At 46.6% G+C, this 24959-nt stretch overlaps 1 protein-coding gene across 16 annotated transcripts in view; it reads left to right on the top strand.

Annotated features, from left to right (window-relative positions):
• The window catches only part of AGAP1 (ArfGAP with GTPase domain, ankyrin repeat and PH domain 1), a 309586-nt gene that overhangs the window by 177789 nt on the left and 106838 nt on the right, over positions 1 to 24959 (top strand). For all 16 annotated transcript variants that reach the window (XM_069021702.1, XM_069021703.1, XM_069021705.1 and 13 more), the window contains 2 exons: positions 11922 to 12026; positions 23402 to 23570. In XM_069021702.1, coding sequence (XP_068877803.1) covers positions 11922 to 12026; positions 23402 to 23570 — 274 coding nt within the window. The remainder of the gene's footprint in view (positions 1 to 11921; positions 12027 to 23401; positions 23571 to 24959) is intronic.

Raw genomic sequence — 24959 nt, forward strand, 5'->3', positions numbered from 1 at the left:
AGCAAAAACAGGTGAGTTCTGGTTCTGAGAGCAGTAACTCTGCCTTTTTGCTGTGACAATTTAAGAACATGGGGTGAAAAACCTGTACTTGAAAGCTGTGTTTAAGTCATACCCTTAAATCCTGGGAAATGGCCTTGGATAGATTTTTCCCTGGGTTTCAGGGAGGTGGTGGAGATATGGAGATACCTCAGTGTAAAGGAACCTCCAAATCATCAAATCACAGGATATTCTGAGCTGAAGGGGACCCATGAGGATCATTCAGTCCAAATCCTGGCCCTGCACAGACACCCCAACAAGCTGATGTGGTGTGGGGGGTGGTTGCTGAGCAAAATTTTACACCCCATAAAAAGTCTTCTCCCAGTGTGACTCAAGTCTGTTACAGCGGGGATACTGCAACACGCATATATCAAACCAGGAGTCCCGTGAAAAAGAAATAAATATATACGGACGGATTCTTGCTAGATGTTTCAGAGATGTTTATTTCCCCAGCCGCATGGCCGGGCTCTGCTGAGGGACTCTTACAGTCGGGGCCCGAGCTGCTTTGCCCGCGCAGGGGAACACAAACCAACCAATGGGGAACGAGGCTGAGCAGGGGCAGGGAAACCCCGTGCCTCCCTCAGGGCTACAGGGCGGGGGAGGGACCCCAACATCTCACCCGTTTTATTTTAATAAAAGGAGAATGAAGACAATTGGATAAACATAACAAGAACTGTTTCAAAACAAAACAAGCCACCCTCCTGAGTCTTTAAATGTCCAAACAGATTCTGTGGAACATCTTAGGGCTGACAGAAGGGAGACAGAACTCTCTGGACATGCCTGTGGGGAAACTGAGGCAGGAGAGGGTTTAATTTCTTTCCTCCCCCTTTTCATCCCCCCATCGGCATCGGAAAGGGATTTTTGGGGAAACAATTGGCAAAGGCAGGGGTTTGTGAGGGAAACCATGGATGAAAAAACGGATTGGGAATAAACTGGGGATAGGGTAAACTTAGGAAAGGGTTCATATTGGGTATAGGGTAAAAGGGGAAATTAGGCTGTGGGTAGGGAAATTGCTGGAATGGATATTGTTTATAATTTTGTGCATAACGGCTGCCTTTGACGGGAATACCTCCAGGCCCAGTAACATTCGCTGCTTGTAAACCCTTCTTTCCTTGCACTATATCAAATTGAACAACTTCCCCATCTCCTACACTTTGTAGGTAATTTTTAGGGTTATTCCTTTTAATGGCAGTTCTATGGATGAATAAATCTTCCCCTGTATCATCTCGTGTTATAAATCCATAGTTGTTTTTCACATTGTACCATTTCACAGTTCCTGTGACTTTCGTTGCTAGAACGTCTCCTATCACGTGCTTGCGTGTCTGTCGTGGCTGCTGGTCCCGCGTGGCCGCCGCCTCGCCGACTCCGACGTCTCGGTCAGGCCCCCGCGCCGCGGCCGCTCTGCGCTCTCTGCACGGCCCCGCTCCAGCGCCTGTCTGGGCTCTGCACGGCTCCGCTCCGCAAACTCCACGCTGCTTTGAGAGCGGCCTCGTTTCGGCTCGGCGCTGCACTGCACAGCTTCTCGTGTCGCTGTGGAAACCGCCGCTTCTCCCTGCATAGGGCTCTCTGAGCCGTATGCACAGAGCGGGCTTCCACGCTGACCTCCGCTTCCTGGCTGCTCGTGGCCCACGGCACCCATGGCGCCTGCGGCATCGCTCCCTCACTCGCGGCCGCGTAGCCGGGGACCCCGAGACAGGGATGGGGTCCGCAGTAAGGCGCGCGCTCCCGAGGGGGCCGGGCGCATCCAGCGCAGGCACCTCCGCTGGCACAGCTGCAGTCATACACTCCTGGGGTGGCCGCCACGCGGTCTCGGCCACGGGAGAAGTATGATCTTCTGCTTTAGGGGTAATGGGATCATACAGATGCTCCTGAAGAGCGTCACTGATTATAAAGGATCCACGGAGAGCTTCTATCGCTAGTCCATCCCTTAGCTTATCACAGATCTCGTTCCAGAAACACTCCTGAGAATATCCAGGAGGTTTGATATCAAAAAGTAAGTCTCGAGAAATATAGGGGAACTCTTTGAAAAGCCAGATAAAAAAGTGTTCAAGATCTCCCGGTTCCAATACTTTTTTGTTTTGTTGTTCAAGGATCCCTTTTACTTCTAGATACATTTTTTTCTGTGGCTCAGAGAGCCCCATTTCCCACGATTCTTCCATAGTCCAGATATGCAATAGCAAAACAAAACCAAGAAGAGGAATCCAAAGTTTCCAGGGTTTACTCACACAAATCAGTCACGGGGATCGTTCTGCTCGCAATCTTCCACCATATGTTGCAGTGGGGATACTGCAACACGCCTATATGAAACCAGGAGTCCCGTGGAAAAGAAACAAATATATACGGACGGATTCTTGCTAGATGTTTCAGAGATGTTTATTTCCCCAGCCGCATGGCCGGGCTCTGCTGAGGGACTCTTACAGTCGGGGCCCGAGCTGCTTTGCCCGCGCAGGGGAACACAAACCAACCAATGGGGAACGAGGCTGAGCAGGGGCAGGGAAACCCCGTGCCTCCCTCAGGGCTACAGGGCGGGGGAGGGACCCCAACACAAGTCATGGTGCTTGGCCGAGACCAGAAGGTTTTCAAGTGAATTAGCTGCACATTTTTATATATCCCCAGCTGTAGCTAAAATGATTTTGTTTTCAGATGGTAAAGTACAGATTGATTCATTAAGGAGAAAGAGCAGACAGTCGTGCATGTTCTGAAAAAGGGGCCTTTAAAAAGATGTGTCTCTGCTGCCCCTAGTAGACAAATCATCATTTTTATAAGCTGATTAACTCCATGACTACTCATGTACTAAGTAGCAAAGGGATGTGGTCGTAGCTGTCTCTTTATGCAGTTGTCCTGTGTGTCTTGGCATGTTCTGCATTTCTGTGTTGTCCTCGTGTTGAAGATGGAATTTGCATTTTTTTGCAGCTCTTTTTAAAGAATGTGCAGCATGATTTTATGAACTCTAGGAAACAGCATCCTGTAGGGAAGGAATTTTTCCTCATTAGGTTCATTATTAGTTTTCTGCTATAATGATGAGAGGACAGTGCCCAACATACAATTAAGTGCATCTCTGAAGGACCATCATCACCTTCACTGCCGTTCCTCTGAGCGAACTGGACACCTCAGGAACATAACCAGTGGTGCCTATTTCATCTATTTTCCTTTTCTTCTCTTGGTCTTGGGAGAGATTTGAGGAAAGGGAATGGGGCGTGGGGATGGGAGAGTGCTGGAACATCCTGATAGGCCCTGATCACCCACCCTGGGACAGTGGAAGGTGTCCCTGCGTGTGGCAGGCACAAGATGAGATTTAAGGTCCCTTCCAACCCAAACCATCCTGGGATTCTGTGATCTTGGCAGTGTTGAACCAGTTCAGTGTGTCCTGGCAGGCCCTTCTGTAGTGGGGTTGTTGATGCTGATGGTTCTTGGCCAGAGCACAAGGTGTAAAAGCAGAAAAATGGAGCAATCAGGAAATATTGCTAATTAGAATAATGAAGAAGGTGTCCTCCTACTGCAGAATTTTTTTAAAGAAGGATATTTATTCTCCTACCCCTACAAAACTTTGAGGATCAGAGGTTTAACTGTTCAGCAGAATTTATTTTTCGTGGAGGACACTCCTTTTGATTAAAAAAAATTGAAAATAAATTTTAAAATCCCATTATGGAGCTGAGTTTCTGAGGTTGGTTGGCAAAGGCCTTTCTGGTCCCAGAATTTCCTGACGTGAAGTGTGAATCCTTTCTGTACAATCACACGGAACACAGTTTAAGGAAAAAAAAGGAACACACACGCACACACTTTTTTTTTTTTTTTTTTTTTTTTTCCCCTGCCAGCATTCTTGGGTTTGTTATTCAGCCGATGCTGTATTAAATTGGATTTTGTGTCCATCATTATTAAAATGTGAAGTGTGTCGGTCACAAAGCATACATTTCAGGGCAGTTAGCTGAATAATTCTTTTCTTTATTATCCCAAATTACTGCTGAGCTCTGGAGAGGTGAGCAGTTTAGCCAATTATTGCCATTTGAGCTGGATTTGTGGGTGATTAGCTCCTGGTCGAATTCAGTCCTGGCAAGGGCTTTGAAGCCTTTCCTTGTGTGATTTTCACAGCGGTGAGGTAGGAATAGACGAGGCTAATGACAGGAAGGTCGCCTGGGTGAGGTGACCTGTGGGGGGGGGGCCCGGGTTTAGCAAATAGGGCATCCACAATAACAAGTGTGTCACTAACCCCGCCGTGCATAATCGGAGTTTTATAGGATTGTTGGAGATGCTGACAGCTCAATTAAAGTGTAACCCTTTGTACCATATACCCTGGCAGAATGACAGAAATATTACCAACAAAAAAGGGAGGGGACCACAAGGGAACTGGTTAAAGATCCAGGGTTCTTTTTCTTTCCCCCCTTCATCGGAGCCTGCACAGAGCAGGCTGCAGAAAGCATCCATTTGTGAAATAATAGGTTGTCCAGGGGAGGGGTATGGTGCCAAACATGGCTACAAAAAAAAAAAGCTGCTCTTAAGTGGTCTTCCTGATGTTTCTATGGAAACACTATAGTGTCAGGAGAGAAAGTTAAAATTGGGTTTTAAGCTTTTCATGGCTTTTCTCCCCTTCCGCTCCCCCCCGTCCCCATCCCTGTCCCTACTTTATATAAAATATGATAAAGAGAATTTCAGGGGTCAGGGAACGGAGCGCTCCTGTAAGGAAAAGCGGCTCATCTGCCTAGAAGCAGCACTGCCTGCACGGTGATCCCTTGTTTTCCATCAGCCACCCAGCACTCAGTTTGTTTCTCGAGACAAGTCAACGTTCTGTTGCTTCCTTTTCATGCCTGCCCCTTCAGCCGTTCCCGAACATTCCCGCTCTCGGAGCCTCTCCCAAATTCAGCGCGGCACGCAGCCGTGTTTGCTCGCACCGGATCCGCCGCCCAGCGCTGCTTTTCCTTCCACCACGGTAATGATTTGCATCGAAGTGCATTTCACTGGTGTCAGGGAAACCACAACTGCCAGTGCCAAGGGGTTAATAAACCAACTACTGGAGATTATTAAGGGCTGGGATTCTTTTTGTCCTGTTTTTTTTTAGCAGTCCAGAGTAAGCAGAACAAGTCTTGGAAGGCAACAGAGGCAGAAACTACTGCAAGGCAGGAGAATAATGTGATTTGCTGGGTGCTGTGTCCTGTTCAGAGAGGTAAACCAGGGTTAGAGTGAAAGATGTGCCAGTCCCTTAAATACCTGATTGCATTTCGTAACACACTGGAACATTCGACTCCACAGGAAGGATGTGTGGTGGCTGTAACTGTAGAGTTTGCAAAGTGCTGATGATTTTATAAAGTCTCGTTTCAGAAACAGTCATAAAGTAGGGCTAAGGGAAGAGTGGCCCTGTCCCAGAGCTGTCAGCTGAAGGAGAACTCAGCAAGAGTTGGAGGAACTTGTGTATTATCTGTGTTGGCAAAATCTAGAGGCTGAAATACTGGAGCAGTCAGTAATCAAGGCCAGGTTGGACGGAGCTTGGAGCAACCTGGGCTAGTGGAAGGTGTCCCTGCCCATGGCAGGGGGTGCAGTGAGATGGTCTTTAAGCTCCTTTCCATCCCAAACCATTCTGGGATTAAAAATAAAGATGCAGTAACAGCGAACACTAAGTTTGTTCTCCCCATCAACTTTGTCCATAGTGCTGCTGTTCCTTGCAGGAATTTGGTGGCTGTCCTTTGTTGGAGGTGGCAATCCTCGTTGCTGGTACTGTGATGAACCCTAAGAGTTGCTTAATCAGCGTTGGAGTTTTTTTTCAGTACATCTCTCTAATTTTCTTTAGTAGCTTGTGTGCAGAGAGCTTGGAAATTAACGAGTTGCAGGTTGATTTTCCTTCAAGTTTAAGCACAGCCATTATCTTTTGCTCCAAGTCAGGTGTTAGATCCTCTCCGTTCTTTGTCTTCAAATGGAAATCGTGGCTGATCAGCCCCAGCATTAGGTAACCATTCATGGAGTAATTACCTGCTGCACAGTCACTGCCTTGTGTTTAGGGAATGTTAGAGGAGAATTGGGTGCAATGTTCTGATTTCATTTTCTCATAAAGGTGCAGAACATAAATTTGAATGGTTTCTTCAAGGTGGGAGCATCTTTGTAGCAAAACTCTGCTGCTGCTGTGCCAGTTTTTAAGGGAGGTGGGAGGGGTTTTCCATGTGCACAACTGTAGTAAGAACATCCAGGGGTTTTGGGGTTTTTTTTGCAATGTTGCTGTTAGATACTGAAGTTGGAGAGTGTTTGAGCTTTCCTGTTTTCAGAACTCTTCAGAGCCACTCCAGGTTCTTGTAGCCTTTTATATTTTTTTTGTGGTTCAGTTGGTCCTCAGTTGTGCACTGCTACTGTAAGAGATCACAGAATCCCAGGATGGTTTGGGTTGGAAGGGACATTAAAGCTCATCCCATTCCACCCCTGCCATGGGCAGGGACACCTCCCACTGTCCCAGGGTGCTCCAAGCCCCGATGTCCAGCCTGGCCTTGGACACTGCCAGGGATCCAGGGGCAGCCCCAGCTGCTCTGGGCACCCTGTGCCAGGGCCTGCCCACCCTGCCAGGGAACAATTCCTTCCCAATCTCCCATCCATCCCTGCCCTCTTTCAATTTGAATCCACTCCCCCTTGTCCTGTCCCTCCAGAGCCTTGTCCAAAGTCCCTCTCTCTCTTTTGTGTAAGCCCCCTTTAGGTATCAGAAGGGAGAGGGAAGTTTGCTATGGGTTTCCAAGTGTGAAAACTTAAACCAGCTTCATATCTCATTGACCAGGAGACCAAGCAGCATTCCCTTAAATTCCTGGGGGAAAAAAGACTAAAGTCTAGGAAACTGAGAAAACAAGTTCTATTTTTATGGAAGGATTCCCAATCCAGTGGGAATCTTCAAGAGTTTATTCCCTAGAGGCTTTAAAGAGAGAGCAACCTCATCCAGTGGAAGGTGTCCCTGCCCATGATAGGGGATGGAATGAGATGAGCTTTAAGGTCATTCCAGCCCAAACCATTCTGGGATTCCATGGCTCTCTATGGAGCAGTGATTCAGCAATTACCAGAAGCTTCCTTTGGCACACAGATGTTGTTTGAAGGTGAAACAGTCTGAGCTGGTGTCTGCCATGTGCTGGAAGAATGGACTTGAACACTAGAAACCTGTTAGAATTAAATCTTCTGCAGGCAAAAAATATCTCTTAAGGATTAACCTCTTGTTTGTTACCAGGTGATACCAGTGCTGTTGGACAGGCTGTGCAGAGTTGGCTGGTCATGGAATCCTGGAGGATTCACCAGCATTTGTTCTCCAAGTTAATAGATTTACAGGAAGTGGGTGTTTTATTGACCAGAATTTGTATGTAACAATTAATTTGGGATCCTGACTGAGTGGCTGCCTTTGGAGTTGTTTGAGGGATGATGTTTTTCATGAGTGAGAGCTTTTCTTTTCTGAACAGGATGCACAGGAGCTGTAGGAAATTCCTAGCAGTGCTAGCTGCTAATCATGGCTGTGGGAACTACAGACCTGAGCGGAAAATTAGGAATTTGTGCTGTTAATGATGAAGTGTGAGATTACCTATTTCATTCTGTCAGAACAGCATCAGGGAAACAATATGGGGGGTCAGCTAAAAATCAGGGAAGGGGAAGAAACAGAAGCCATGGCAGATCCTTTTCTGACAGAAAACAGAAACCAAAGTGGAATCATGGAAATAGTTTGGGTTGGATGGGATCCTAAATTCATTTAGTTCCAACCCCTGCCTTGTAGGTACCTTATTTCCTTTTCCAGAAGGTCCACTCTTGGCTCTGCTGACTTCAAAGACTATTTTTAAGGCTTCTCACCTGCCAGTATCTTCAATGCAGCATTAAGCAACTTCAGGAGGTCACTTTTAAAAATGCCGATAATTTGCTGTTTAAACCCTGAAATATTTCTGCAGAACAAATTGATCATTGTTTCGCCATTGAGTTGTTATTTCAGCAGGCAAGCTTTGGAGCTCACAGAAGGCACCCAGAGCAGCCAGATCTTGCTGGTTGCTGTGTATTCAGATGAACTGGGTGTATGACATGCCCTGGTGCCTTGACCAGTGCTGGGTGTGTTGTTTTTTTTCCACCTTAGCTCCAATCAATCCGAGGCTGGCGGCTTTTCATTAGCCGCTCTTGCTCCCACGGTAATGTTGGGATTGCAGAGCCTGCTGGCAGTCTGTAACTTCCCCAGGTGCCCTGGAGCTCAGCAGCCTAAGCTGATTGACTCAGTTAGGGCCCCAGTCCCTAACAGCAAATGCAATCAATAAATCTTTGTTGGTAAATAATTGCTATCGAACAGAGTTTTAATATAAATTTATGAGTGGTGTTTTATCACAGCTTGAGGCTACAGCAAGCCACTGAGTGATGGATTTCAGATCACACTTGCATTCATTACATTAACTTTGTAAGTTATTTAAAGCTTGTACACTTAACATTGCTTTTGGCTTGCAATGACCTCCTGGGAGTAGACGTAGCACACACATTACTGATGGAGAGCCCGAGGTACCTACGGGCGGCCGCTCCCTTCACCCCGTGGATCCTCCAGCAGAACCCAGGGACTGCGGTCCGTGTGCTCCACTTGGAGCCTTTTTCCTCCAGCTCCTTAAAACCACAGGCTGGAGGAGTCTGCTTGGAGAAACCATTCCTCCCTTAAACACAGAACTGCAGTTTGGGAGGGAAGGTGGTAAAAAAAAAAAAAAAAGTGATTTGAGGTGTGAAGCTCTTCTGTGTGTGGAAATCGGAGGTGTTAAATTCTCAGTGTTGAGTCTGGAGGCTTTGAGTCAGCTGCAGCCAACTGCTGATGGAGGCCTGTAAGAAATGAAAGATTTCATACAAATTAGGGAAAATAGCATTGTCCAGTTAATAATAATTTGAGGCAGGGATTATTTAGACCAAAATATTGGTCTAAATTGGTATTTGGAGTCGAAGATTGACTTAGTCTCTTACTATGTAGCTTGGGGACTCAGTGGGATTTTTCCAGTGTGCTGTGTGTACGTGGGGACCTGTTGGGCAGTGGCTAGGGACGTGCCCAAGCTGCCTCTGAGTTGCCTTGGAGGTACCAGGGGTCAGCAGGACCCCCTGGATGTCATTTCCTCAGCACAGGATCTGATGTGACTCCAATGTAGCCATAATCTGGCTGAAGGAAAAGTGGTGGTTTTTTTTTTTTCCTGTTAAATAACATTTCTTGTCATATGTGGGCCATTTATTTTTTTTTAAGTGTGGCTAATGTTAAAGTGCGTTTATAACTGATCTAAACTCTGATTCTAAGACCATTTTACCAGACCATTCTATAAAATTACCACAAAGTGGTGGCCTTGGGGATAAAAACTGTGCTTTATATGGGCTGCTTTGCTTTATTGCACTTTAAGTTAGCTCCTTGTATTCAGAGCAGTTTCCTCTGCAGGTACTTCAAGATAGTTTTAATTATCGCATAATGTGAAAATGATTCTGTTTGCCAAAGGAATGCCTGAAGAAAATGGATTGGGAAGTCTGGTTTGTTAGTTGGGCACAAATAGGTCCATCATTCGTATTCAGATCTGAGCTGGGAGGGTTGGTTTTTGTTCGGTTTTTTTTAACATCAAAGCACAGAGTTCTGCTTTAAAAGCATGGCAAAACCTCATTTTGAATAATTTTCTTCATTTAGATCCCAAACTAGACTGTCATAATTCATACTTAGATAGTAGCAAAACTTGAAGTAGTAAAAACCACGACCGTGGTAGATTTTTACTATTTATTGAGATTACAATTGGCATGAATTGAAAATTACATAAGTAATTACATGTTTTCTGTATAGCAAAGGGGGGCAGTTAAAAGGTTATGAAATATATACATTTTACTGGCTTCAAAACTTGAAAAAAAAAAGGCAGAGGGAAAAAAAAAAATCCCCATTGTGATCCTTACTGCCTTTTCCCCATTAGAAGGTCTGAAGAACAAACCAGTGCAGGGAAACAGTAATTTTTGATCCCCACGGCGCAGCACTAACTAGAATTGGGTCCCCCTAAACGCCAGCGCCGTGCTGCAGGTGAGGTATGAAAGATGGGAAAGGTGAAGAGACAGATCACCTCCTATAGACAAACAGGAGAGTCAAAGGCAGAAATAAGCTTTCATTTTTTAATAGAAGAAAACAACGTCTCCAAGCGCTGGCAGGCGGTAATTGGGATGAGCCGCTCGCGGGAGCTTTGCTGAGGAGGCGTTTCAGAAACCCCGTTCTCCTTGAAAAAGTTTTGAGTTCTAGCAAGGAGCAGCACACAAAAAAAAAAAAAATATACAGACACGTGACCCCCCCAGATAGGCAGAAAGTTGGGAGTTTGGATTGCTGTGTAATTCAGGTGTCCAACACGAGCTTTTCTTCACGGTCCCATCCTTGGATTGCCTTGAATTTGGGAAGGGCTCTTCTCTGAGGTTCTATTCCAGCTGTGTGGCCAGGAGCAGGACTTTTACTTGAGTAGAGCTGGCCTGTGTCCCCTCCTGGCTTTGGGATTGGTTCTGCAGAGGGATCACTTCATAAAGCTGCAGGTTTAATGGAAAAACAAACAGTGGAACTTGTTTCCAAGGTTTAAACCACCTTCAACAAGAACAACTCCATGGGAGTTGGAAGCACCGTGCTTGGCAGGGCATCTTTCTGTGCTCTGTTTTCCCTTTGTTTTACTTGCCTTGTACAATGAGAAGGGAAAAACTAGTTTTATAGGGATTAGGGAACTGAAGCCTGTGTTGGATGGATTCCTGGTTTTGATTTAATGAGATTGATATTAGTGTCTGCTTTGTTCAGAGGTTGATCTGTGACACCAGTGCGTCCCTGTGGTGTGGGTACTGACCACAGGGTCTCCACTGGACATTCCAGGAAGGCTTTGCACAACTGCAGTACTGTCTGGATTCATTAGGAGCTGCCTTCTGGCTTGTGTTTGGAAATTAAAATTTCCTCAGGAAGTGCATTCTTGATACACCTACCACCTTGAGTGCTCTACAGCATGTGGGATTTTATTTTTCAAAGTGAATTTCTGGTTTTCAGCTGAGAACAGCTGAATGTACAGCAGCAGTTCCTGTCTGTTTGTCTGTTGGAACACAATGATGACTTCTAATCTTTGCTGTTGATGAGAAGTTATGGCTGCCCCATCCCTGCAAGTGTTCCAGGACAGGTTGGACAGGGCTTAGAGCAAGCTGGGATGGTGGAAGGCGTCCCTGCCCATGGCAGGGGGCTGGAACTGGATGCATTTTAATGTCCCTTCCATCCTGAGCCGTTCTGGGATTCTGTGGTTGTTGGTATTCATCCCTGATGTTTAGACTGGATATGGTGTGTGGAAAGGTGATTCACTTTGCCCACCTCCTTTTCCCTCCTATCACACCTCTGTCATTAAATTATCCAGGATTTACTGGAAAAGCTTTGTATTTGCTCTGATTCTGTCTTGCTGTTCTTGCCTGGGGTTGGGGTCTCTTCTGCTGGAATGAGTAGCCAGGAGGGGTTTCCATGGTGGTGTCGCCTTTCTGCAGAGGAAATGAGAACATTCATGTGTTCTCTTTTGTGGGCAAGGAATCCCCAGGAACATGCTGAAGGGAGGCCACACAGCAGGATCCTCCCTCAGCCTTGGGCTCATCATTTATTTTGGAGGGTAAGGAAATGCAGAGCAGGGTGTCTCCATCAGCTGGGAATCCACGTGGGTCACCTTACTCTGTGTCATCACACCGAAGTGTGCTTTCCTGAGGCATGGAATTCAGTGCAAAAGGGGCTTTTTCTACCCACTGGATGAAGCCAATGGAGGGAATGTGCACCGTGGGAGAGGCAGAGCAAAGAGAGTAACTTGCAGGAGAAAGCCTCTCCAAAAACGCTCGCAATTACCCTTCTCTCTGTGTCTTGGGCAGTTGTGTGTTGTCTGGAGGGTGTTTAACCTTTTCTCTCTCTCTCTCCCCCCTCCCAGGGGATGCTGCTAAAGCGGAGTGGCAAGTCCCTGAATAAGGAGTGGAAGAAGAAGTACGTGACGCTGTGTGACAACGGCGTGCTGACCTACCACCCCAGCCTGCACGTAAGTACTCCCTGCTCCCGCAGCGTTCAGCAGCCCTGCCCAGCAGCGTCACACGTGGCTTTGGTGAGACCACTTCAGTGGAGGAGCTTCTTCCTCTCTCTTCGTTCCCCTCCCTCTCCAAGAGTCATCTTCTGAAATGAACCTCCCTGCTGCAAGTCTGAGTGCAGACTCCCTTTGAATCCCCTGGGATTGGGGCTTCCTTGCATCCCAGGAGGCTGCTGGAACTGTTTGAGCCTTTATTTTCTCCTAACTCTTTTATGGGCTAGTTGTTGATCCCAGGGTTAAAAAAACAGCAGTGTTTTACAAGGAAAAGTTTCCTAGAGGTAGTAAAGAGTGAGGAGAGGTTGTTGTCAGTGTGCAGTGCTTGTGGTTTATTCAGCAGTAATTCTGAGCAGCTTTTTGGAAATGGCCTAGCCATTAAAATACGTTCCATACAACTTTTCCATGTTGGGGCATTTGTCATTGTCCAAGGATGTTTCCTGTCCCCCAGAGTGTGTGACACAATCCCAGGTATGGACTTGGAGATAGAAGGAACACAGAGATCCCATTCATGACCAGCCCACCCCAAAAATCATGGTGTGACCCTCACCAAGGTTAAATAATAAATACGAGATAGATAGATAGATAGATATAGATACATAGATACATAGATATGTGGTTTTATACACTATCTGATCTTGTATTTTATCATCATCCCACGTATGAAAATCAGAGGGTTGCCACTTGCAATGCTTTCAGGGCCAGTTGTTGGTGGCATTTTGGGCTCCCAAGCACTTTTTCATAAGGAGTGAAAATCGAGGTTTTGATGCATTTTCTATAAACTCTGAGGTCTATGGACCTGCACCTGGAACTGGCAGGAAACTTCTGCTTTAGATGGGTGGTATCTGAGGAGCATGGAACCCTAGAATCATTAAGGTTGGAAAGCCCTCTGAGATCATCAAGCCCAGCTGTAAGCCCAGCACTAAACCACGTCCCCAAGTGCCACATCCACGTCTGGCCACACTGATGCTGTGCTTGCCCCGACTGGCTGTTCCCTGTCTGTGGAATATGAGCACTTTTTCTCTGCCTTGACACAAGATTTTAGAGTCTTAGGTCCTGCCATAGTGATGCTTTGCTCTAGCTTCTGATGTGATGTCCATGTCTCTTAAAAATTACGTAGTAAATTAGATGACAAGTAGCTTCAAGGCATTGCTGCTTCCCATCAGGAAGCTTGTCCCTCAGCCCTTGTGTTCTGGAGCAGGGTTTTCACTGCTCCTTTGTGTGATGTAGTTCATGTCTTTCTGCCCAATTTGGTCGCTTTCAGTGCCTCTAAATTTGAGTAATTCTGCTGTGAAGTAGCCCTGAAATACCCAAATTTGTGTATTGGTATGGCTCCCAGAAGGGGAGCACGGATACTGTGTGGCCCCATGGAGCTGCTTCAGATTGTGCTGGTCATCAGCAAGGAGGAGGCTGTTGTGTGTGCCCTGGCCCCTTCCTGGCTGCTGGAAGGGCTCTATTGTTCCTGGCAGGGCCGTGCACGTGTTAGTTTTTCATTGCTCTGGCAGACAATAGAGAAACTTCTTCTCTGCGGGCTCCCCCGGAGCTGCGGCGGCTCCCCCAGAGTAAGAATCCATTGAGGTTACACGTAATTACTTTGAGATTAGAGGTAAATCCATTGGAGATTAGAGAGAATCCATTTAAAGAAGAAGTAATTACCAGCCTGTAATTGTTTCCCTCTGTCCCCCACCGTGCCCCCCACCCCAGGAAGAAGGTGCTCGGCTCGGTGTTGCCGTTTGCTCCCTGTGTGGATCGGAGGGGTTTGTGAGGGAACCACAGAGATTTTAAGTCTCTGTCACACTCCCAGTACACTTTGTACTAAACTTTGTTAGCAGGAATGTCACAATTTCTTCTTGTGGATTGCCAGGTGAGAGGTTCTTCCCCCGAACAGGACTCTGATGCTGTTTTGCTTTTGCTGTTTTTTGTTTATCAGTAATGTTTTGTTCCTTTTTTTCACAATGAAGCCAAAGCGATGAATTTTTAATGCTGTGCTTGCATTGCTGTCTGGGATAATTTCTTACATTGTTTTGAAAAAGCAGGGCCTTATTCCTACCAAGTTTCCCATAAAGCAGCAGTGAAGAAAAGAGCTTCTGTTAGCCATCTAAAGTCAGTTTCCTAAACTTGTGTAAAGCCTGGCTCTAATCTGACCAGTTCGATTTGGGTTGTTTCAAATGTGCAGGTCGTTTTAGTTAATCAAAGTGTTGCCCTCTTAATTCTGGAGTGAATTTTCAATTGCAGCTAAAGGTGGGCTGGCCTCTAGTGGTGGCAGAAAAAGTAAATTCAGGAGATCATTTGGTCTGTCCAGCCTGTGGTTTGAGTCAGAGCATAACACCTTGTGTTGCAAAGACCAATTACTATGTTCAGTGGCTGATGGTGAGCACTGTGTTAACTATTGCTCGAGGTTTGGCCACAAGTGGATCAGTTGTCTCTGCCAGATGTGGCTCAGGCACAAAGCAGAGGTTTTAACGTAGAAAATATGTATTGCAGAAACCAGCCCTGACATCCTCCTTGAAAGCATTGCCTACAGAATGAAAGCTTTTGGGGTGGGGAGGGAAAAATCAAATTAGGCCCTTTCTTGCAGAGGAGGTGTCCCTGGGAGGGTCAGGCCTGTTTGGCAGGGCAGCGTGTTGAAATGAGTGCGGCATTGTGCCAGCTAAATGAGTGACTCCTGATGCCACCAGGTTGATGTTTGACACAATAGCGAAATCCCTCTCCTTTCTTTTCAAGGAAGTGGGGGGAGAGGAAAATGGGGGAAGAAAAATATATGTACATAAGCACCCTACTGTTTCCTGACTTGGTCATGTCAGGTTTTTTCAAGAGCCTCAAACCTTCCCGTCCCTTGGGATGCCGAGGAGCTCCGCCGATAGAAAATGGTTGGGGATAATGAGAGAGAACTTTGACCCGCAGGCTTCAAAGTTCACCAGAGCTCCCTATTCATCTTGGGCTTCTGGAGCAGAGCCGTGGAGTGGATCACTAAAATTCTGGCCGGCATATTCCATGTCAGCCTCCCCAAAGGGCCCCGGGGGAATTTGTCGAGGCATCTCCCGGCTTTTTAATGGCGGGATGCCCTGCGCGAGGGCTCCCGGAATGCATTCACCGGGATACCTGCTGGGCAGCACTGCTTTATCTGAGCCTTCTCCCGATGAATAGCTGATGATGTCTCACCACTGGCTGCCTGCCACAGGGCTGCCAGCGTGCCACAGGTCAGCACATGACAAAGCTTTAGCTGTGCATGTCCATTTTCTGCTCTTGTATCTTCACCAGCGCTGCACCTCGTTTATGAAGAGGAGAAAAGGAGGGGGAAAGGGCTGAAAACAGCTTGGGTTTTGGTAAGGGCAGTTTTCCCCTTTTATGTTTAGTCTGGTCTAGATTTGATTTGAAATAAAAGCACAGTGCTGGGGCACCTTATGGAGGACGAAGAGCTTCTTAAATACGTGAGAAGGAAGGGGTGATGCCCATCTAGAACGCGCCTGGTGCACAAACCCCATGTATCTACACAGCAAGGTTGGTGTTTGCTTGCTGCAACCTTTAACCTTCATCCTCACTGCTCTGGTTTAATGACCTGGGGATTGTAACTGTCCTCAAGGCGGGGGATATCTGGCTTTATCTCCATGAGAGATGTGTGGATTCACCTGGTTTGCTCAATTCATCCCGCAGCAGCCACAGTTCTAAATTCTCTCTTAAATACAGCGCTGGCTGGGTGAGCAGCTCATGTGAGCATTAGCAGTGCTGTTCTGCTATAATAAATTGGATTATTGTTCTCAAATAATTTTTTTAAAAGGCAGCATTTCAGCCTGGTAAGGAGTCAGACCCAACACCAGGCTAAACTTGGCACAAGAGCTTCAGCAATGCATTATACAGACACATTCTCTCTGGGAATACCCTGCAAACCCCAGACACTGTAAAATTCCTTAAGACTTGAGGTGTCATTTGAGCTTTCTCTGCTTGGCCATTTCCTCCAGAAAAAGCAGATGGTGAGAAGCAGGAGGCTTTTGAGAACCTCTTCTGTGTTGGTATCTGGAAGTGTTGTAGCTCCGTGCGCTTTTCTCGGGTCCCAGCGTTTTTCTCAGAGCTGCAGTTGAAATTGTTGTTACCAGCTCGTGTGATTTTCCTGAACTATTTGGAGACAGAAAGCCTGCTTGCAAATGCAGGATCCCATCTCCCCTCATACTAGAGAGCAGTGTGATGTCCTGTGTGACCAGTCAGCACCCGGAGCCTGGTGCTGCTCCAGCTGAGGGAACCGCGCTCCCCTTCCCATTAGGAATATCCCCCACAGCCATCGTTGCAGCTCAGCCTTGTTTCCAGGCTTGTGGTACCTCAGGCAGTTCAATAGCTCTGAAGTGTGTTGTTTGTGTTGCTTTAATAGAAATATTCATGCTCATACATTTCTAAAATACCACTCTGTGTGTCCTTTTCACCCCCCGTTTTTGCTCTGAAGGAATGTAAAGCTGGATATTGGCTGGCTCTGAAGGGCCTTTTAACTGGCATTTCCTATCAACAACTGATCCTAAATCAGCCTTTGGTAAATACAGACTTGGACTGACAAAAGGACTCTGGAAGTGCTCAAGGCCAGGTTGGACAGGGCTTGGAACAACCTGGGATGGTGGAAAGGTCTGTGCCCATGGCAGGGGGTGGAACAGGGTGAGCTTTAAGGTGCCTTCCAACCCCAACCGTTCTGGGATTCTGTGTTACTTGCCACATGTGATGTAGCTCTCCCTCCTGAGAGAGCAGTGACCAGAACGAACCCTACAGAGCTACAGTTTGAGTATTGATGGAGATAAATCTGAAGCTTGTGTAAGCTTTTATTGTAGTTACTATTTCATGCATTAACATACCTAAAACATTGGTTAGGATAGGAAAAAATGAATGATAGAACAGTTAAATATGAGCCTAGTAATTTCTGATTATTTTATAAAGTGCTGTAGCTGTACAGATCACTCAGACACTTTGGAGCTCCCTGGAAAACTTCTTTATTATCTTAACCTGAAAGATGTAACAGAGTGAAGATAAAATGGGGGGACAAACATAAAACTGAGGAAGATCATAGAACCACAGAATATCCTGAGTGGGAAGGGACCCACAAGGATCTGTCCAGGCCTCAGTGCCCTCAAGGGAGTCGACACTCAGTCGTGTGGCAAACAAAACTGTGCTGTGGCAGAGCTGCACAGGCTGGAGCAAACACACGTTTCAGTGTCCTGTCTGCCTGCTCTCTCTTCAGAAAGTCAAGGAAAATTCTTAGGATCAGAATGAGTTGCAATTTAAAAGGCAAAAGCCAAGCTATTAATTAATCAGGGGGGTTTATAAAATTAGAGCTTCCTGTCCAGCCGAGCTAACTGCTGTGGGTATAAATGCTTCATAAATTACTCAGGGTGGTAAAACTCTGGTTTGTCTTTTACAGCAGCTCTCATTACAAAGGCTGAATGAGAAGTGAAGTGCAAGGGGAAGAGTTTCCTTAAACTTTTATGCAAATAAGCAATCCATTTACAAAAAGACCAACATTTTGTTGCTGTTGTGTTCCAAGTGTTGCCCTGGCTTCCTCCCCTGCCCCTGCAACACTGATGGAGCTGATTAACAACACCACGGTAGAGGTATAGCCAGTGCTTTTTATTGCTGAAATTTAATGTTCTTGATTCCCAATGTGAAGCAAACAGATTCATGATGACCTTTTTGTCAGGACAGAGCGTTTTAGGGTGAGCAGTGTTTTCCAGAATGCGTTTCCATCCCTCTGTTCTCCTCAGAAAATAACATTTCATGGCTTTCCTTAAGACTAACTATGCATTTTGAAGCTGAATGATATTATGGCCATGTTTATATGCTAGAGGGGGGTAGGAACAGCTAATTTCCCAGGACCATTTGATGAATATATTCCACTGTGGCTCGTATCCCGACCGTCCATCCGCAGCTTAGGCCCTTCCTGGGAAAAGCAGCGAGGGCGAGGAGTTGGGGAGACTTTTTTTTGTGTGTGTGTGTGTGTGTGTGTGTTGTGTGTGTTGTGTTGTTTCTTCTTAGGTGTGCCTGTGGCCCCACACGGAAACCAATCAAGGAGCGATTTATGTTCATTAAGGGCTTGTCAAAACTGAAAAATTTTCTAATCAACGGCGATGTGGCGGCGGCCCCTCCATGGCTGGGAGTGTCGCCTCGGCGGCAGCGGCTCCATGCCTGTTACAACTCTAGGCTAGGAATCTGCTGATGATTACATTAGGCTAAGCTGCGAAGTAAATGAACCATGGCTTATTTAGGTGCAACTAGCTCCAGTGTAGTCCTGCCCCGCAGGGCACTTTATAGCGTTTTATGGCTTTAAAATTAGTGTAGCTTCCCATTTGCTGCAGGGTGCTGCATGTTATGCCTTTGAACTCAATAAGCAAAGGGAAGGGGGCCTTTTGTTTTTTTTCTTCTCCCTCCCCAGCCCCCCCCCCTTCCTTTTCTTCTTTTTTTGCAGTTTAGCAATTTTGTTTTGCATCTTTTCCAGACGGCGTTTTGCAATAAAAATGTCTGACTGCCACAGAGAGGCACAAAAGTCAGGGCTCCATCCAATTTCCTGGGCTGCTCTGGTTTGGGGGGAAGAGAATTTGGTTGTTGCTGAGGGTGAACAATAGGTTTTGTGGGTCCAATAGGTCAGCTCACAAAATTGGAATTGTCTTTCAAAAAATACGCTGCACGCAGTCTTTAAAATGTCATCCAGAGGTGCAACCATAAACTTCCTTTTCCATAATAATTTTTATTACGCCTCAGATCAGGAAACACTATTTCAACCTCAGTAAGTGGAGCCTTAGGAGTGTTATGTCCCACTGAACACTGGGGGGAAACTGCCACAAAATGAAGGGGTTTTTTGTAGAATCACAGAATGGTTTGGGTTGGAAGGGACCTTAAAGCTCATCTTGTTCCATCTCCCTGCCATGGGCAGGGACACCTTCCACTAGACCAGGTTGTTCACATCCCCATCCAGCCTGGCCTTGGACACTTCCAGGGATGGGGAAGAAGCTCATTAGGAGCTGTGTGGAAACCAGGCACAGATCTGGGGAGGATTCTTAGCCTGGACCTGTTCCTAGTGATGGAAAAACAGGCTTCTGAGAGATTGGAATAGCTGAAAAGGAAGAAAAAAGTGTGATACTCATACCTGTGTACCATTACAGCCATGGAAAGTCACTGCTCTCAGAGAGTCTCTCATTCCATATGTGGTGCATTGGAAAAGGGTGGCAGTGGGACAGATGGAAGAAACACGGGGAGACCTCTAGGAAGGAGCAGATAATTTTTTACATTTTAGTGTTGTGACATATGTTGTATCCCGAGGTGAGTGGTTTCAGTGTGAGCTTGGAAACCCCTTTACCCAGTGTAAAGCTACAACCCCAGTGAGGGGCTTTCTCTCTATCCACCATCTCTTGTAGTATTTGAAAACCCTCAAACTCCGTAATGTTTTTTATATCCATGTTTTTGGTAACTAACTTTAGCCATGGCTTTAACTTAAGGATGGCTCTAGGGAGGAGCCATGCATAGGACAAGAGGGAATGGCTTTAAGCTGAAGGAGAGTGGATTCAGATTGGATATTGGGAAGGAACTGTTCCCTGTGAGGGTGGGGAGGCCCCAGCCCACAGGAGCTGTGGCTGCCCCTGGATCCCTGGAAGTGTCCAAGGCCAGGTTGGACATAGGCATCAAGCTGGAACCACCCCATAGCCTTGGTTCAGCTCATGGTCTTTGGTGGAGTGTTTTCTCCAGCTTTGAGGACCATCAGAAATCATTACAAATTTAACAGCTGCTGGCATTGGAAGTCCAAAGAGTCCCCCAAAAATAGCAGTGTCTCTTTTTGGTAGGCCTGCTTAGAAAACATGATCATACCCATTTGCTCAATTTGCATGTCTGAAAGGCTTCTGCTCAGTTAATTGGTTAAATTAATTTCTGCTGTTGTAAACAGAGAGCTGCTGTATTAAGAGCAGAACTAAAGTAATTTTACTTTACATTATTCTGTGTCATGGCACATCGTTCCTTTCTTACTCAAGGCAATTCATTTTGTGGGGCTGTCAAGTAATATTTGGTGTCATCTTCAGTCAATGCAGCTTTTCTTGATTTTCCCCTGATATTTTAACAGTTTATTTAGTCCTGTAGATAATGGTCAATGGCCTTGAGTAGTCAAATTACCACCTCGGCGGCGCCGCATCGGAGCGGTAACCCGGGGACGCAGAGGGATGAGAATCGACGCGGGGAGCGCGTTTTGGGGGATTATGGATTGATGGATGCGGAGGCAGCATCGCCCCGCTCTGACTAAGATGGAGCTGCCAGTTCGTGCTGACTGCAGGCCATCACCTGCGTGGTGCCTCAGCAGCTGGGAGCCGGGGTGGAGACCTCGGGATAGCCCTCAGTTCCCGGGACCAGCGGAACGTTCCGCCGCGCTCCGGCTCCCGCCAGAACCAGGGGGACGGCGCCGACGGGGTCTGGCACCCGCCCGTGGTTCCTGTAGGGAGCTCTTTGGGACAGCACAGGCACTAATGGCTGGTGTCCCCCTGCCCTGGGAGGAGGGGGAGCCGTGTTAAGCCGTGCTGCTGCCAGCGAGCTGCGAGCCCCGGGTCCCCCCGCCACAACTCTCAGTTGCTAGCAGGTTTCTCTCACTGCACCTCATTTGCATCTGGGACATCAATTAGCATGTTTGTTGAGGCTAATTGAATGAAACTCAATCATAGCTCTTAATTGCTTGACTATGTGAAAAGAAATCACATTAATGCAGCTAATTAAGTGTATGGCAATAGATGCAACATAATTAGGAGCGAAATGTAGAAAACAAGCGACGGCGGAGGTGTGAGCGCGGGGTGTGGGGGATCGGGGCGCCCGCGTCTCCTCTGCGCCACATGTTTGGGGAGGGGTCCCTCTGCTTTGCTGCTGGCTTTAATTTTTTTTTGATTTTTTTTTTCCCCCTGCCTTGCTGAATGATGAACACGGACGAGTTGAGAAGAAAAATGCAAATGGATTCGCAATTACTACTTTTTCAAGCTGTTGAGGGGCAGAAGATGGCACGTCTGGGGTGGCCCACTGTTGAGTGGGCTCTAGGGACTTGTTAAGTGCTGTTTAAAAGTACTTGGCTTTGAATTACCCTCATGCCTTGTTAAAGGGTTTTTTCCCCTTTTTTCTCGGATCAGCATTTTCTACAACTAACATCTCGGGGAGTTATCCCTGTACCATTTGCATATCAAAATCCAGCTTGCTGTCTTCTCTTTAACACAGCATATTCCAGATGACAGCAAGACCCTCATCTGTTCTAATCTGATCAAACCCTCCATTGCGCTTCAGAAGCCCTGGCATCATTTTGTAGTTTGAACTTTCATTCCCCAAGCGGGGATCTGACGGGGCTGGGAACCTGGTCCCTGCCCTCCTCTCCTCGGGGAGACCCGCAGATTATCGCTGTGCATCCTGCACACGATGAAAGGGCCTTTATTATTTACATTTGATATATCCCCATAAATATTTAAGCTGACATTAATACCTACCCTGCATCTGTTGTTGTTCGGGCGCATGGGTCTGACGGCGGCTGCAGCACGTTGGTTTTGTTTGCCCACACTCCCTCGCTTCCTCAAGTGGTTTTGTGCCTCACCTCCGCCTGGTTTACACCCAGTTGAAAGGGCTTTAATGACGCCCTGCCACATCTCCAAAGTTGTGAAGTCACACCCCCCCTTCACCTGAAGACTTTGGATCCAAAACTCCCTTCTCCAGTTGAAGTTGGTTGTACAGTAAATAAAACTATTGGAAAAGAGCATGTGCCAAGGTTTAGTCACTCTCTGATTAAACCTCACTTCAGAGCCCATAAGCAATAAATGCTCAATTATCTTCTGCTTATTGTATTTTAATATGTGAAGAAGTGACACCCGAGCTAGAAAGTTCTGCCAAGTTGATGATTTACGGATGAGGCGCGTTTGTTCGTCTCCAGCACCTAGCGAAGGAATTTTCCTGAGTGGATTGCCTTTGTTTCTCTTGGCAGCAGAGCTCTGCGTCCTCTCCCCACGAATCGATCAGACTCCACCTTTTGCTGGTAATAATTCCCAGACAGCTTGGAAAAATAAGCTGCTGTGATGGCTTAGTTTGAGGGTTTTATCACCGATTTCTATTAATGATGAAGAAATTCTTGCTTGTCGAGATTTTTGATGGGTTTTGAGCAGAATATATAATTTGTATTGTAAAAACTACCAAAGGTGAAAGGGTCTTGATGAGGGAGCTGGTTGCTCCCTGGATTGTGGCAGCAGTGAGACAGATTTTGGGTGAATTCAGAAAACTCCTTGTGAAGTGGGTGTTCTGGTGGTGTCCAGGTCTGTGTGCTGCGGCTTGGGAACCAGCCTAGTCAGTGCTGGTAGTCTTTGGTCTTACACTTGTTATCTGGCTAAATCTTGCCTTCATCACCTGGACAACAGGGAGTTACATTTTTCCTCGTGGAGATGCCCACAGCATCAGCCAGGTCTCTGTGAGGTGATCGAGTTCTGTCTGAAAAGCAGCTCAGACTTTTGGCCTCCACACAGAAGATGCTCAGGAATGCCATTCATTCCTTGGTCCCCAGCTTAACTCAAGAGCTTCAGCCCAGATCTTCTCCCAGCCACGCCAAATTGCTGGTTTTCTCTTGGGGTCCTTAATCCACAGAGTCCTGGAGTGGTTTGGGTTGGAAGGGACCCTAAAGCTCATCTCATTCCAGGGACACCTTCCACTATCCCAAGTTGCTCCAAGCCCCGTCCAAGCTGGCCTTGGACACTTCCAGGGATCCAGGGGCATCCACAGCTTCTTTGGGCAACACAGATGTCTTTCCCACTTCTGGCTCCTAGTTTTTAACGTGCTTGCTCTCATCAATTAGATGCAATTTGCACGATTTTTCCCCTTTGGTGATATTTTGTGTGGGTGCAGGAAGGGTCATATTCTAAGGAAACAGAGTTGGAATTGCTGAAACCTTCCTGCTGGTGCCCTTTTGTAATTTTGGTGCCTGCTGACCCATTCCAGCCAAATTTGAGGGAGCAAAGATAAAGGCATAAAACACTGGCAGCGAGGAGACACAAATAAACATGCTCAGGAGGGACATTCAGCCTTGCTTCCTCCTGTTTGGGACCTTTAGCTGGTGAATTCCCACACATGGCCCTGTTGTGAATCACCTCTTACCCAGCTGGAGGATCCACGAGAAAGCTCCAGACTTTTGGGGTTAGTTGTTGAGAGATGTGTGGAAGGGATTATCAAGAACGTGGAAGGAAGGGGAAAACCATATGGTGGGTGCTGGCAGAGGATGTAGGGCCAAAACCTTGTGAAACCAGGTTTATTCATTCTGCTGCTTACAGAACTCCCCGTTTGATGTTGGCTTTTGGGGTTTTTTCCTCTCTTCCCAGGACTACATGCAGAACGTTCACGGGAAGGAGATCGACTTGCTGAGAACCACCGTGAAGGTCCCCGGGAAGAGGCCGCCCCGAGCCACGTCAGCCTGTGCCCCCATCTCCAGCCCCAAAACCAACGGCCTCTCCAAAGACATGAGCAGTTTACACATCTCGCCAAATTCAGGTAAGAGAAGACCCTGCTAGGGGGAAAAAGAAAGGGGGTAAAAGCTGCATTTCCAGTGAATTATCATGGACAACTGGGATAGGGATGGATATCTCTTAATAATTGGAAGTGTCCCAGGCCAGGCTGATTGGTGCTCAAAGCAACCTGATCTCATGGAAGGTGTCCCTGCCCATGGTAAGGGGTGGAATTAGATGAACTTTAGGACCCCTTCCAACCCAAAGCCTTCTGGGATTTACAAACCCACTGATGTGGAAGTTTTTAGGCCCTCGCTGCTGATGTGTCCCGCAGGAGAGATTCTGAGTTTCTGAGTAGCCTTCGGTGTCTGTGTATTTGTTAACTTGTGCTTGCCAAAGCCCTACATAATTTCACAGTAATTAACATATGGGGGGAATTTATGATCTCTTATCTAATACTTATGAAAAGCAAATGCTGTATGATCTGAAAGGGCTTTTTATGGCTTCCTGGTGAGAGCCACAGCCCTTCTTTCTGCTTTTAGAAAGTTCAATATTACGCATTCTTCTAACAGCAAGATTCTTCTGTGGAAAGCTGTTTTAATTTATTGATGGAAGTGGTTTATAGCTCCTCCTGAGCTCTAAACAAAGAAGTTTATTGTTTGCTGAAGTACTTGTCCATACAGCTAAGTGGATTTTAAAAAATTGCATTAAGGGAAAACATTTGAGACAATTCATCTTGTAAAATGCACAGCTTGTACAAAACTCATAATGGTCTAGTGGAAGTTCTGTCAGCATGTTTGGGATGACATCCATAAAGCACCAAGTGCCTTTTGCATTTATGGTTAACGTAGACACCTCCTGCGTGCGCTGGCAAAACCATCCCTGCACATTCCTGCCCCTGTGCAAAGCCCACTGGGATGAGCAGCCCTGGGATTCCTGGATATTCGGGTGTCTTCTCTTGGATGTTGATAGGTACCTATCTCATGTTCCATAGAATCAGGCTGGTTTGGGTTGGAAGGGCCTTAAAAATCATCTAATTCCAAGCCCGGTCCTTCAAGCTGAGGTGTAATTCCCTGTTTTTTTGAGACATTCCCTTTTATTAGGGGAAAACAGAAGTGTTCTTCCTTCCAACTCTGAATGGTACTGGCCAAGATGGATTTTTAAAGCTGTGCCACTGAGCAGACACCCCTGGAGATCTTGGCCTGGGAACTGAGGTGTCTGAAGCTGTGATTTCATCAGACCCTTTTTCAAGTTGTGCCTTGGCACTGGAAGAATTCATAGGAGAAAATTATTCATGGTTGGGTTTTTCTGAGTTTACTATTTAATTTAGATGACTAGGTGTGGGGAGTGCTTCTGCTTTTCAATACACTTCCTAATTTAGGGAAGAAAAGTGCTGGACTAAGTCAATAAACCACGGGTGAAATGTTCAAAATAA

This window comes from Aphelocoma coerulescens, chromosome 7 (assembly GCF_041296385.1).
Source record: "Aphelocoma coerulescens isolate FSJ_1873_10779 chromosome 7, UR_Acoe_1.0, whole genome shotgun sequence".
In the NCBI taxonomy this organism is placed as follows: domain Eukaryota; kingdom Metazoa; phylum Chordata; class Aves; order Passeriformes; family Corvidae; genus Aphelocoma; species Aphelocoma coerulescens.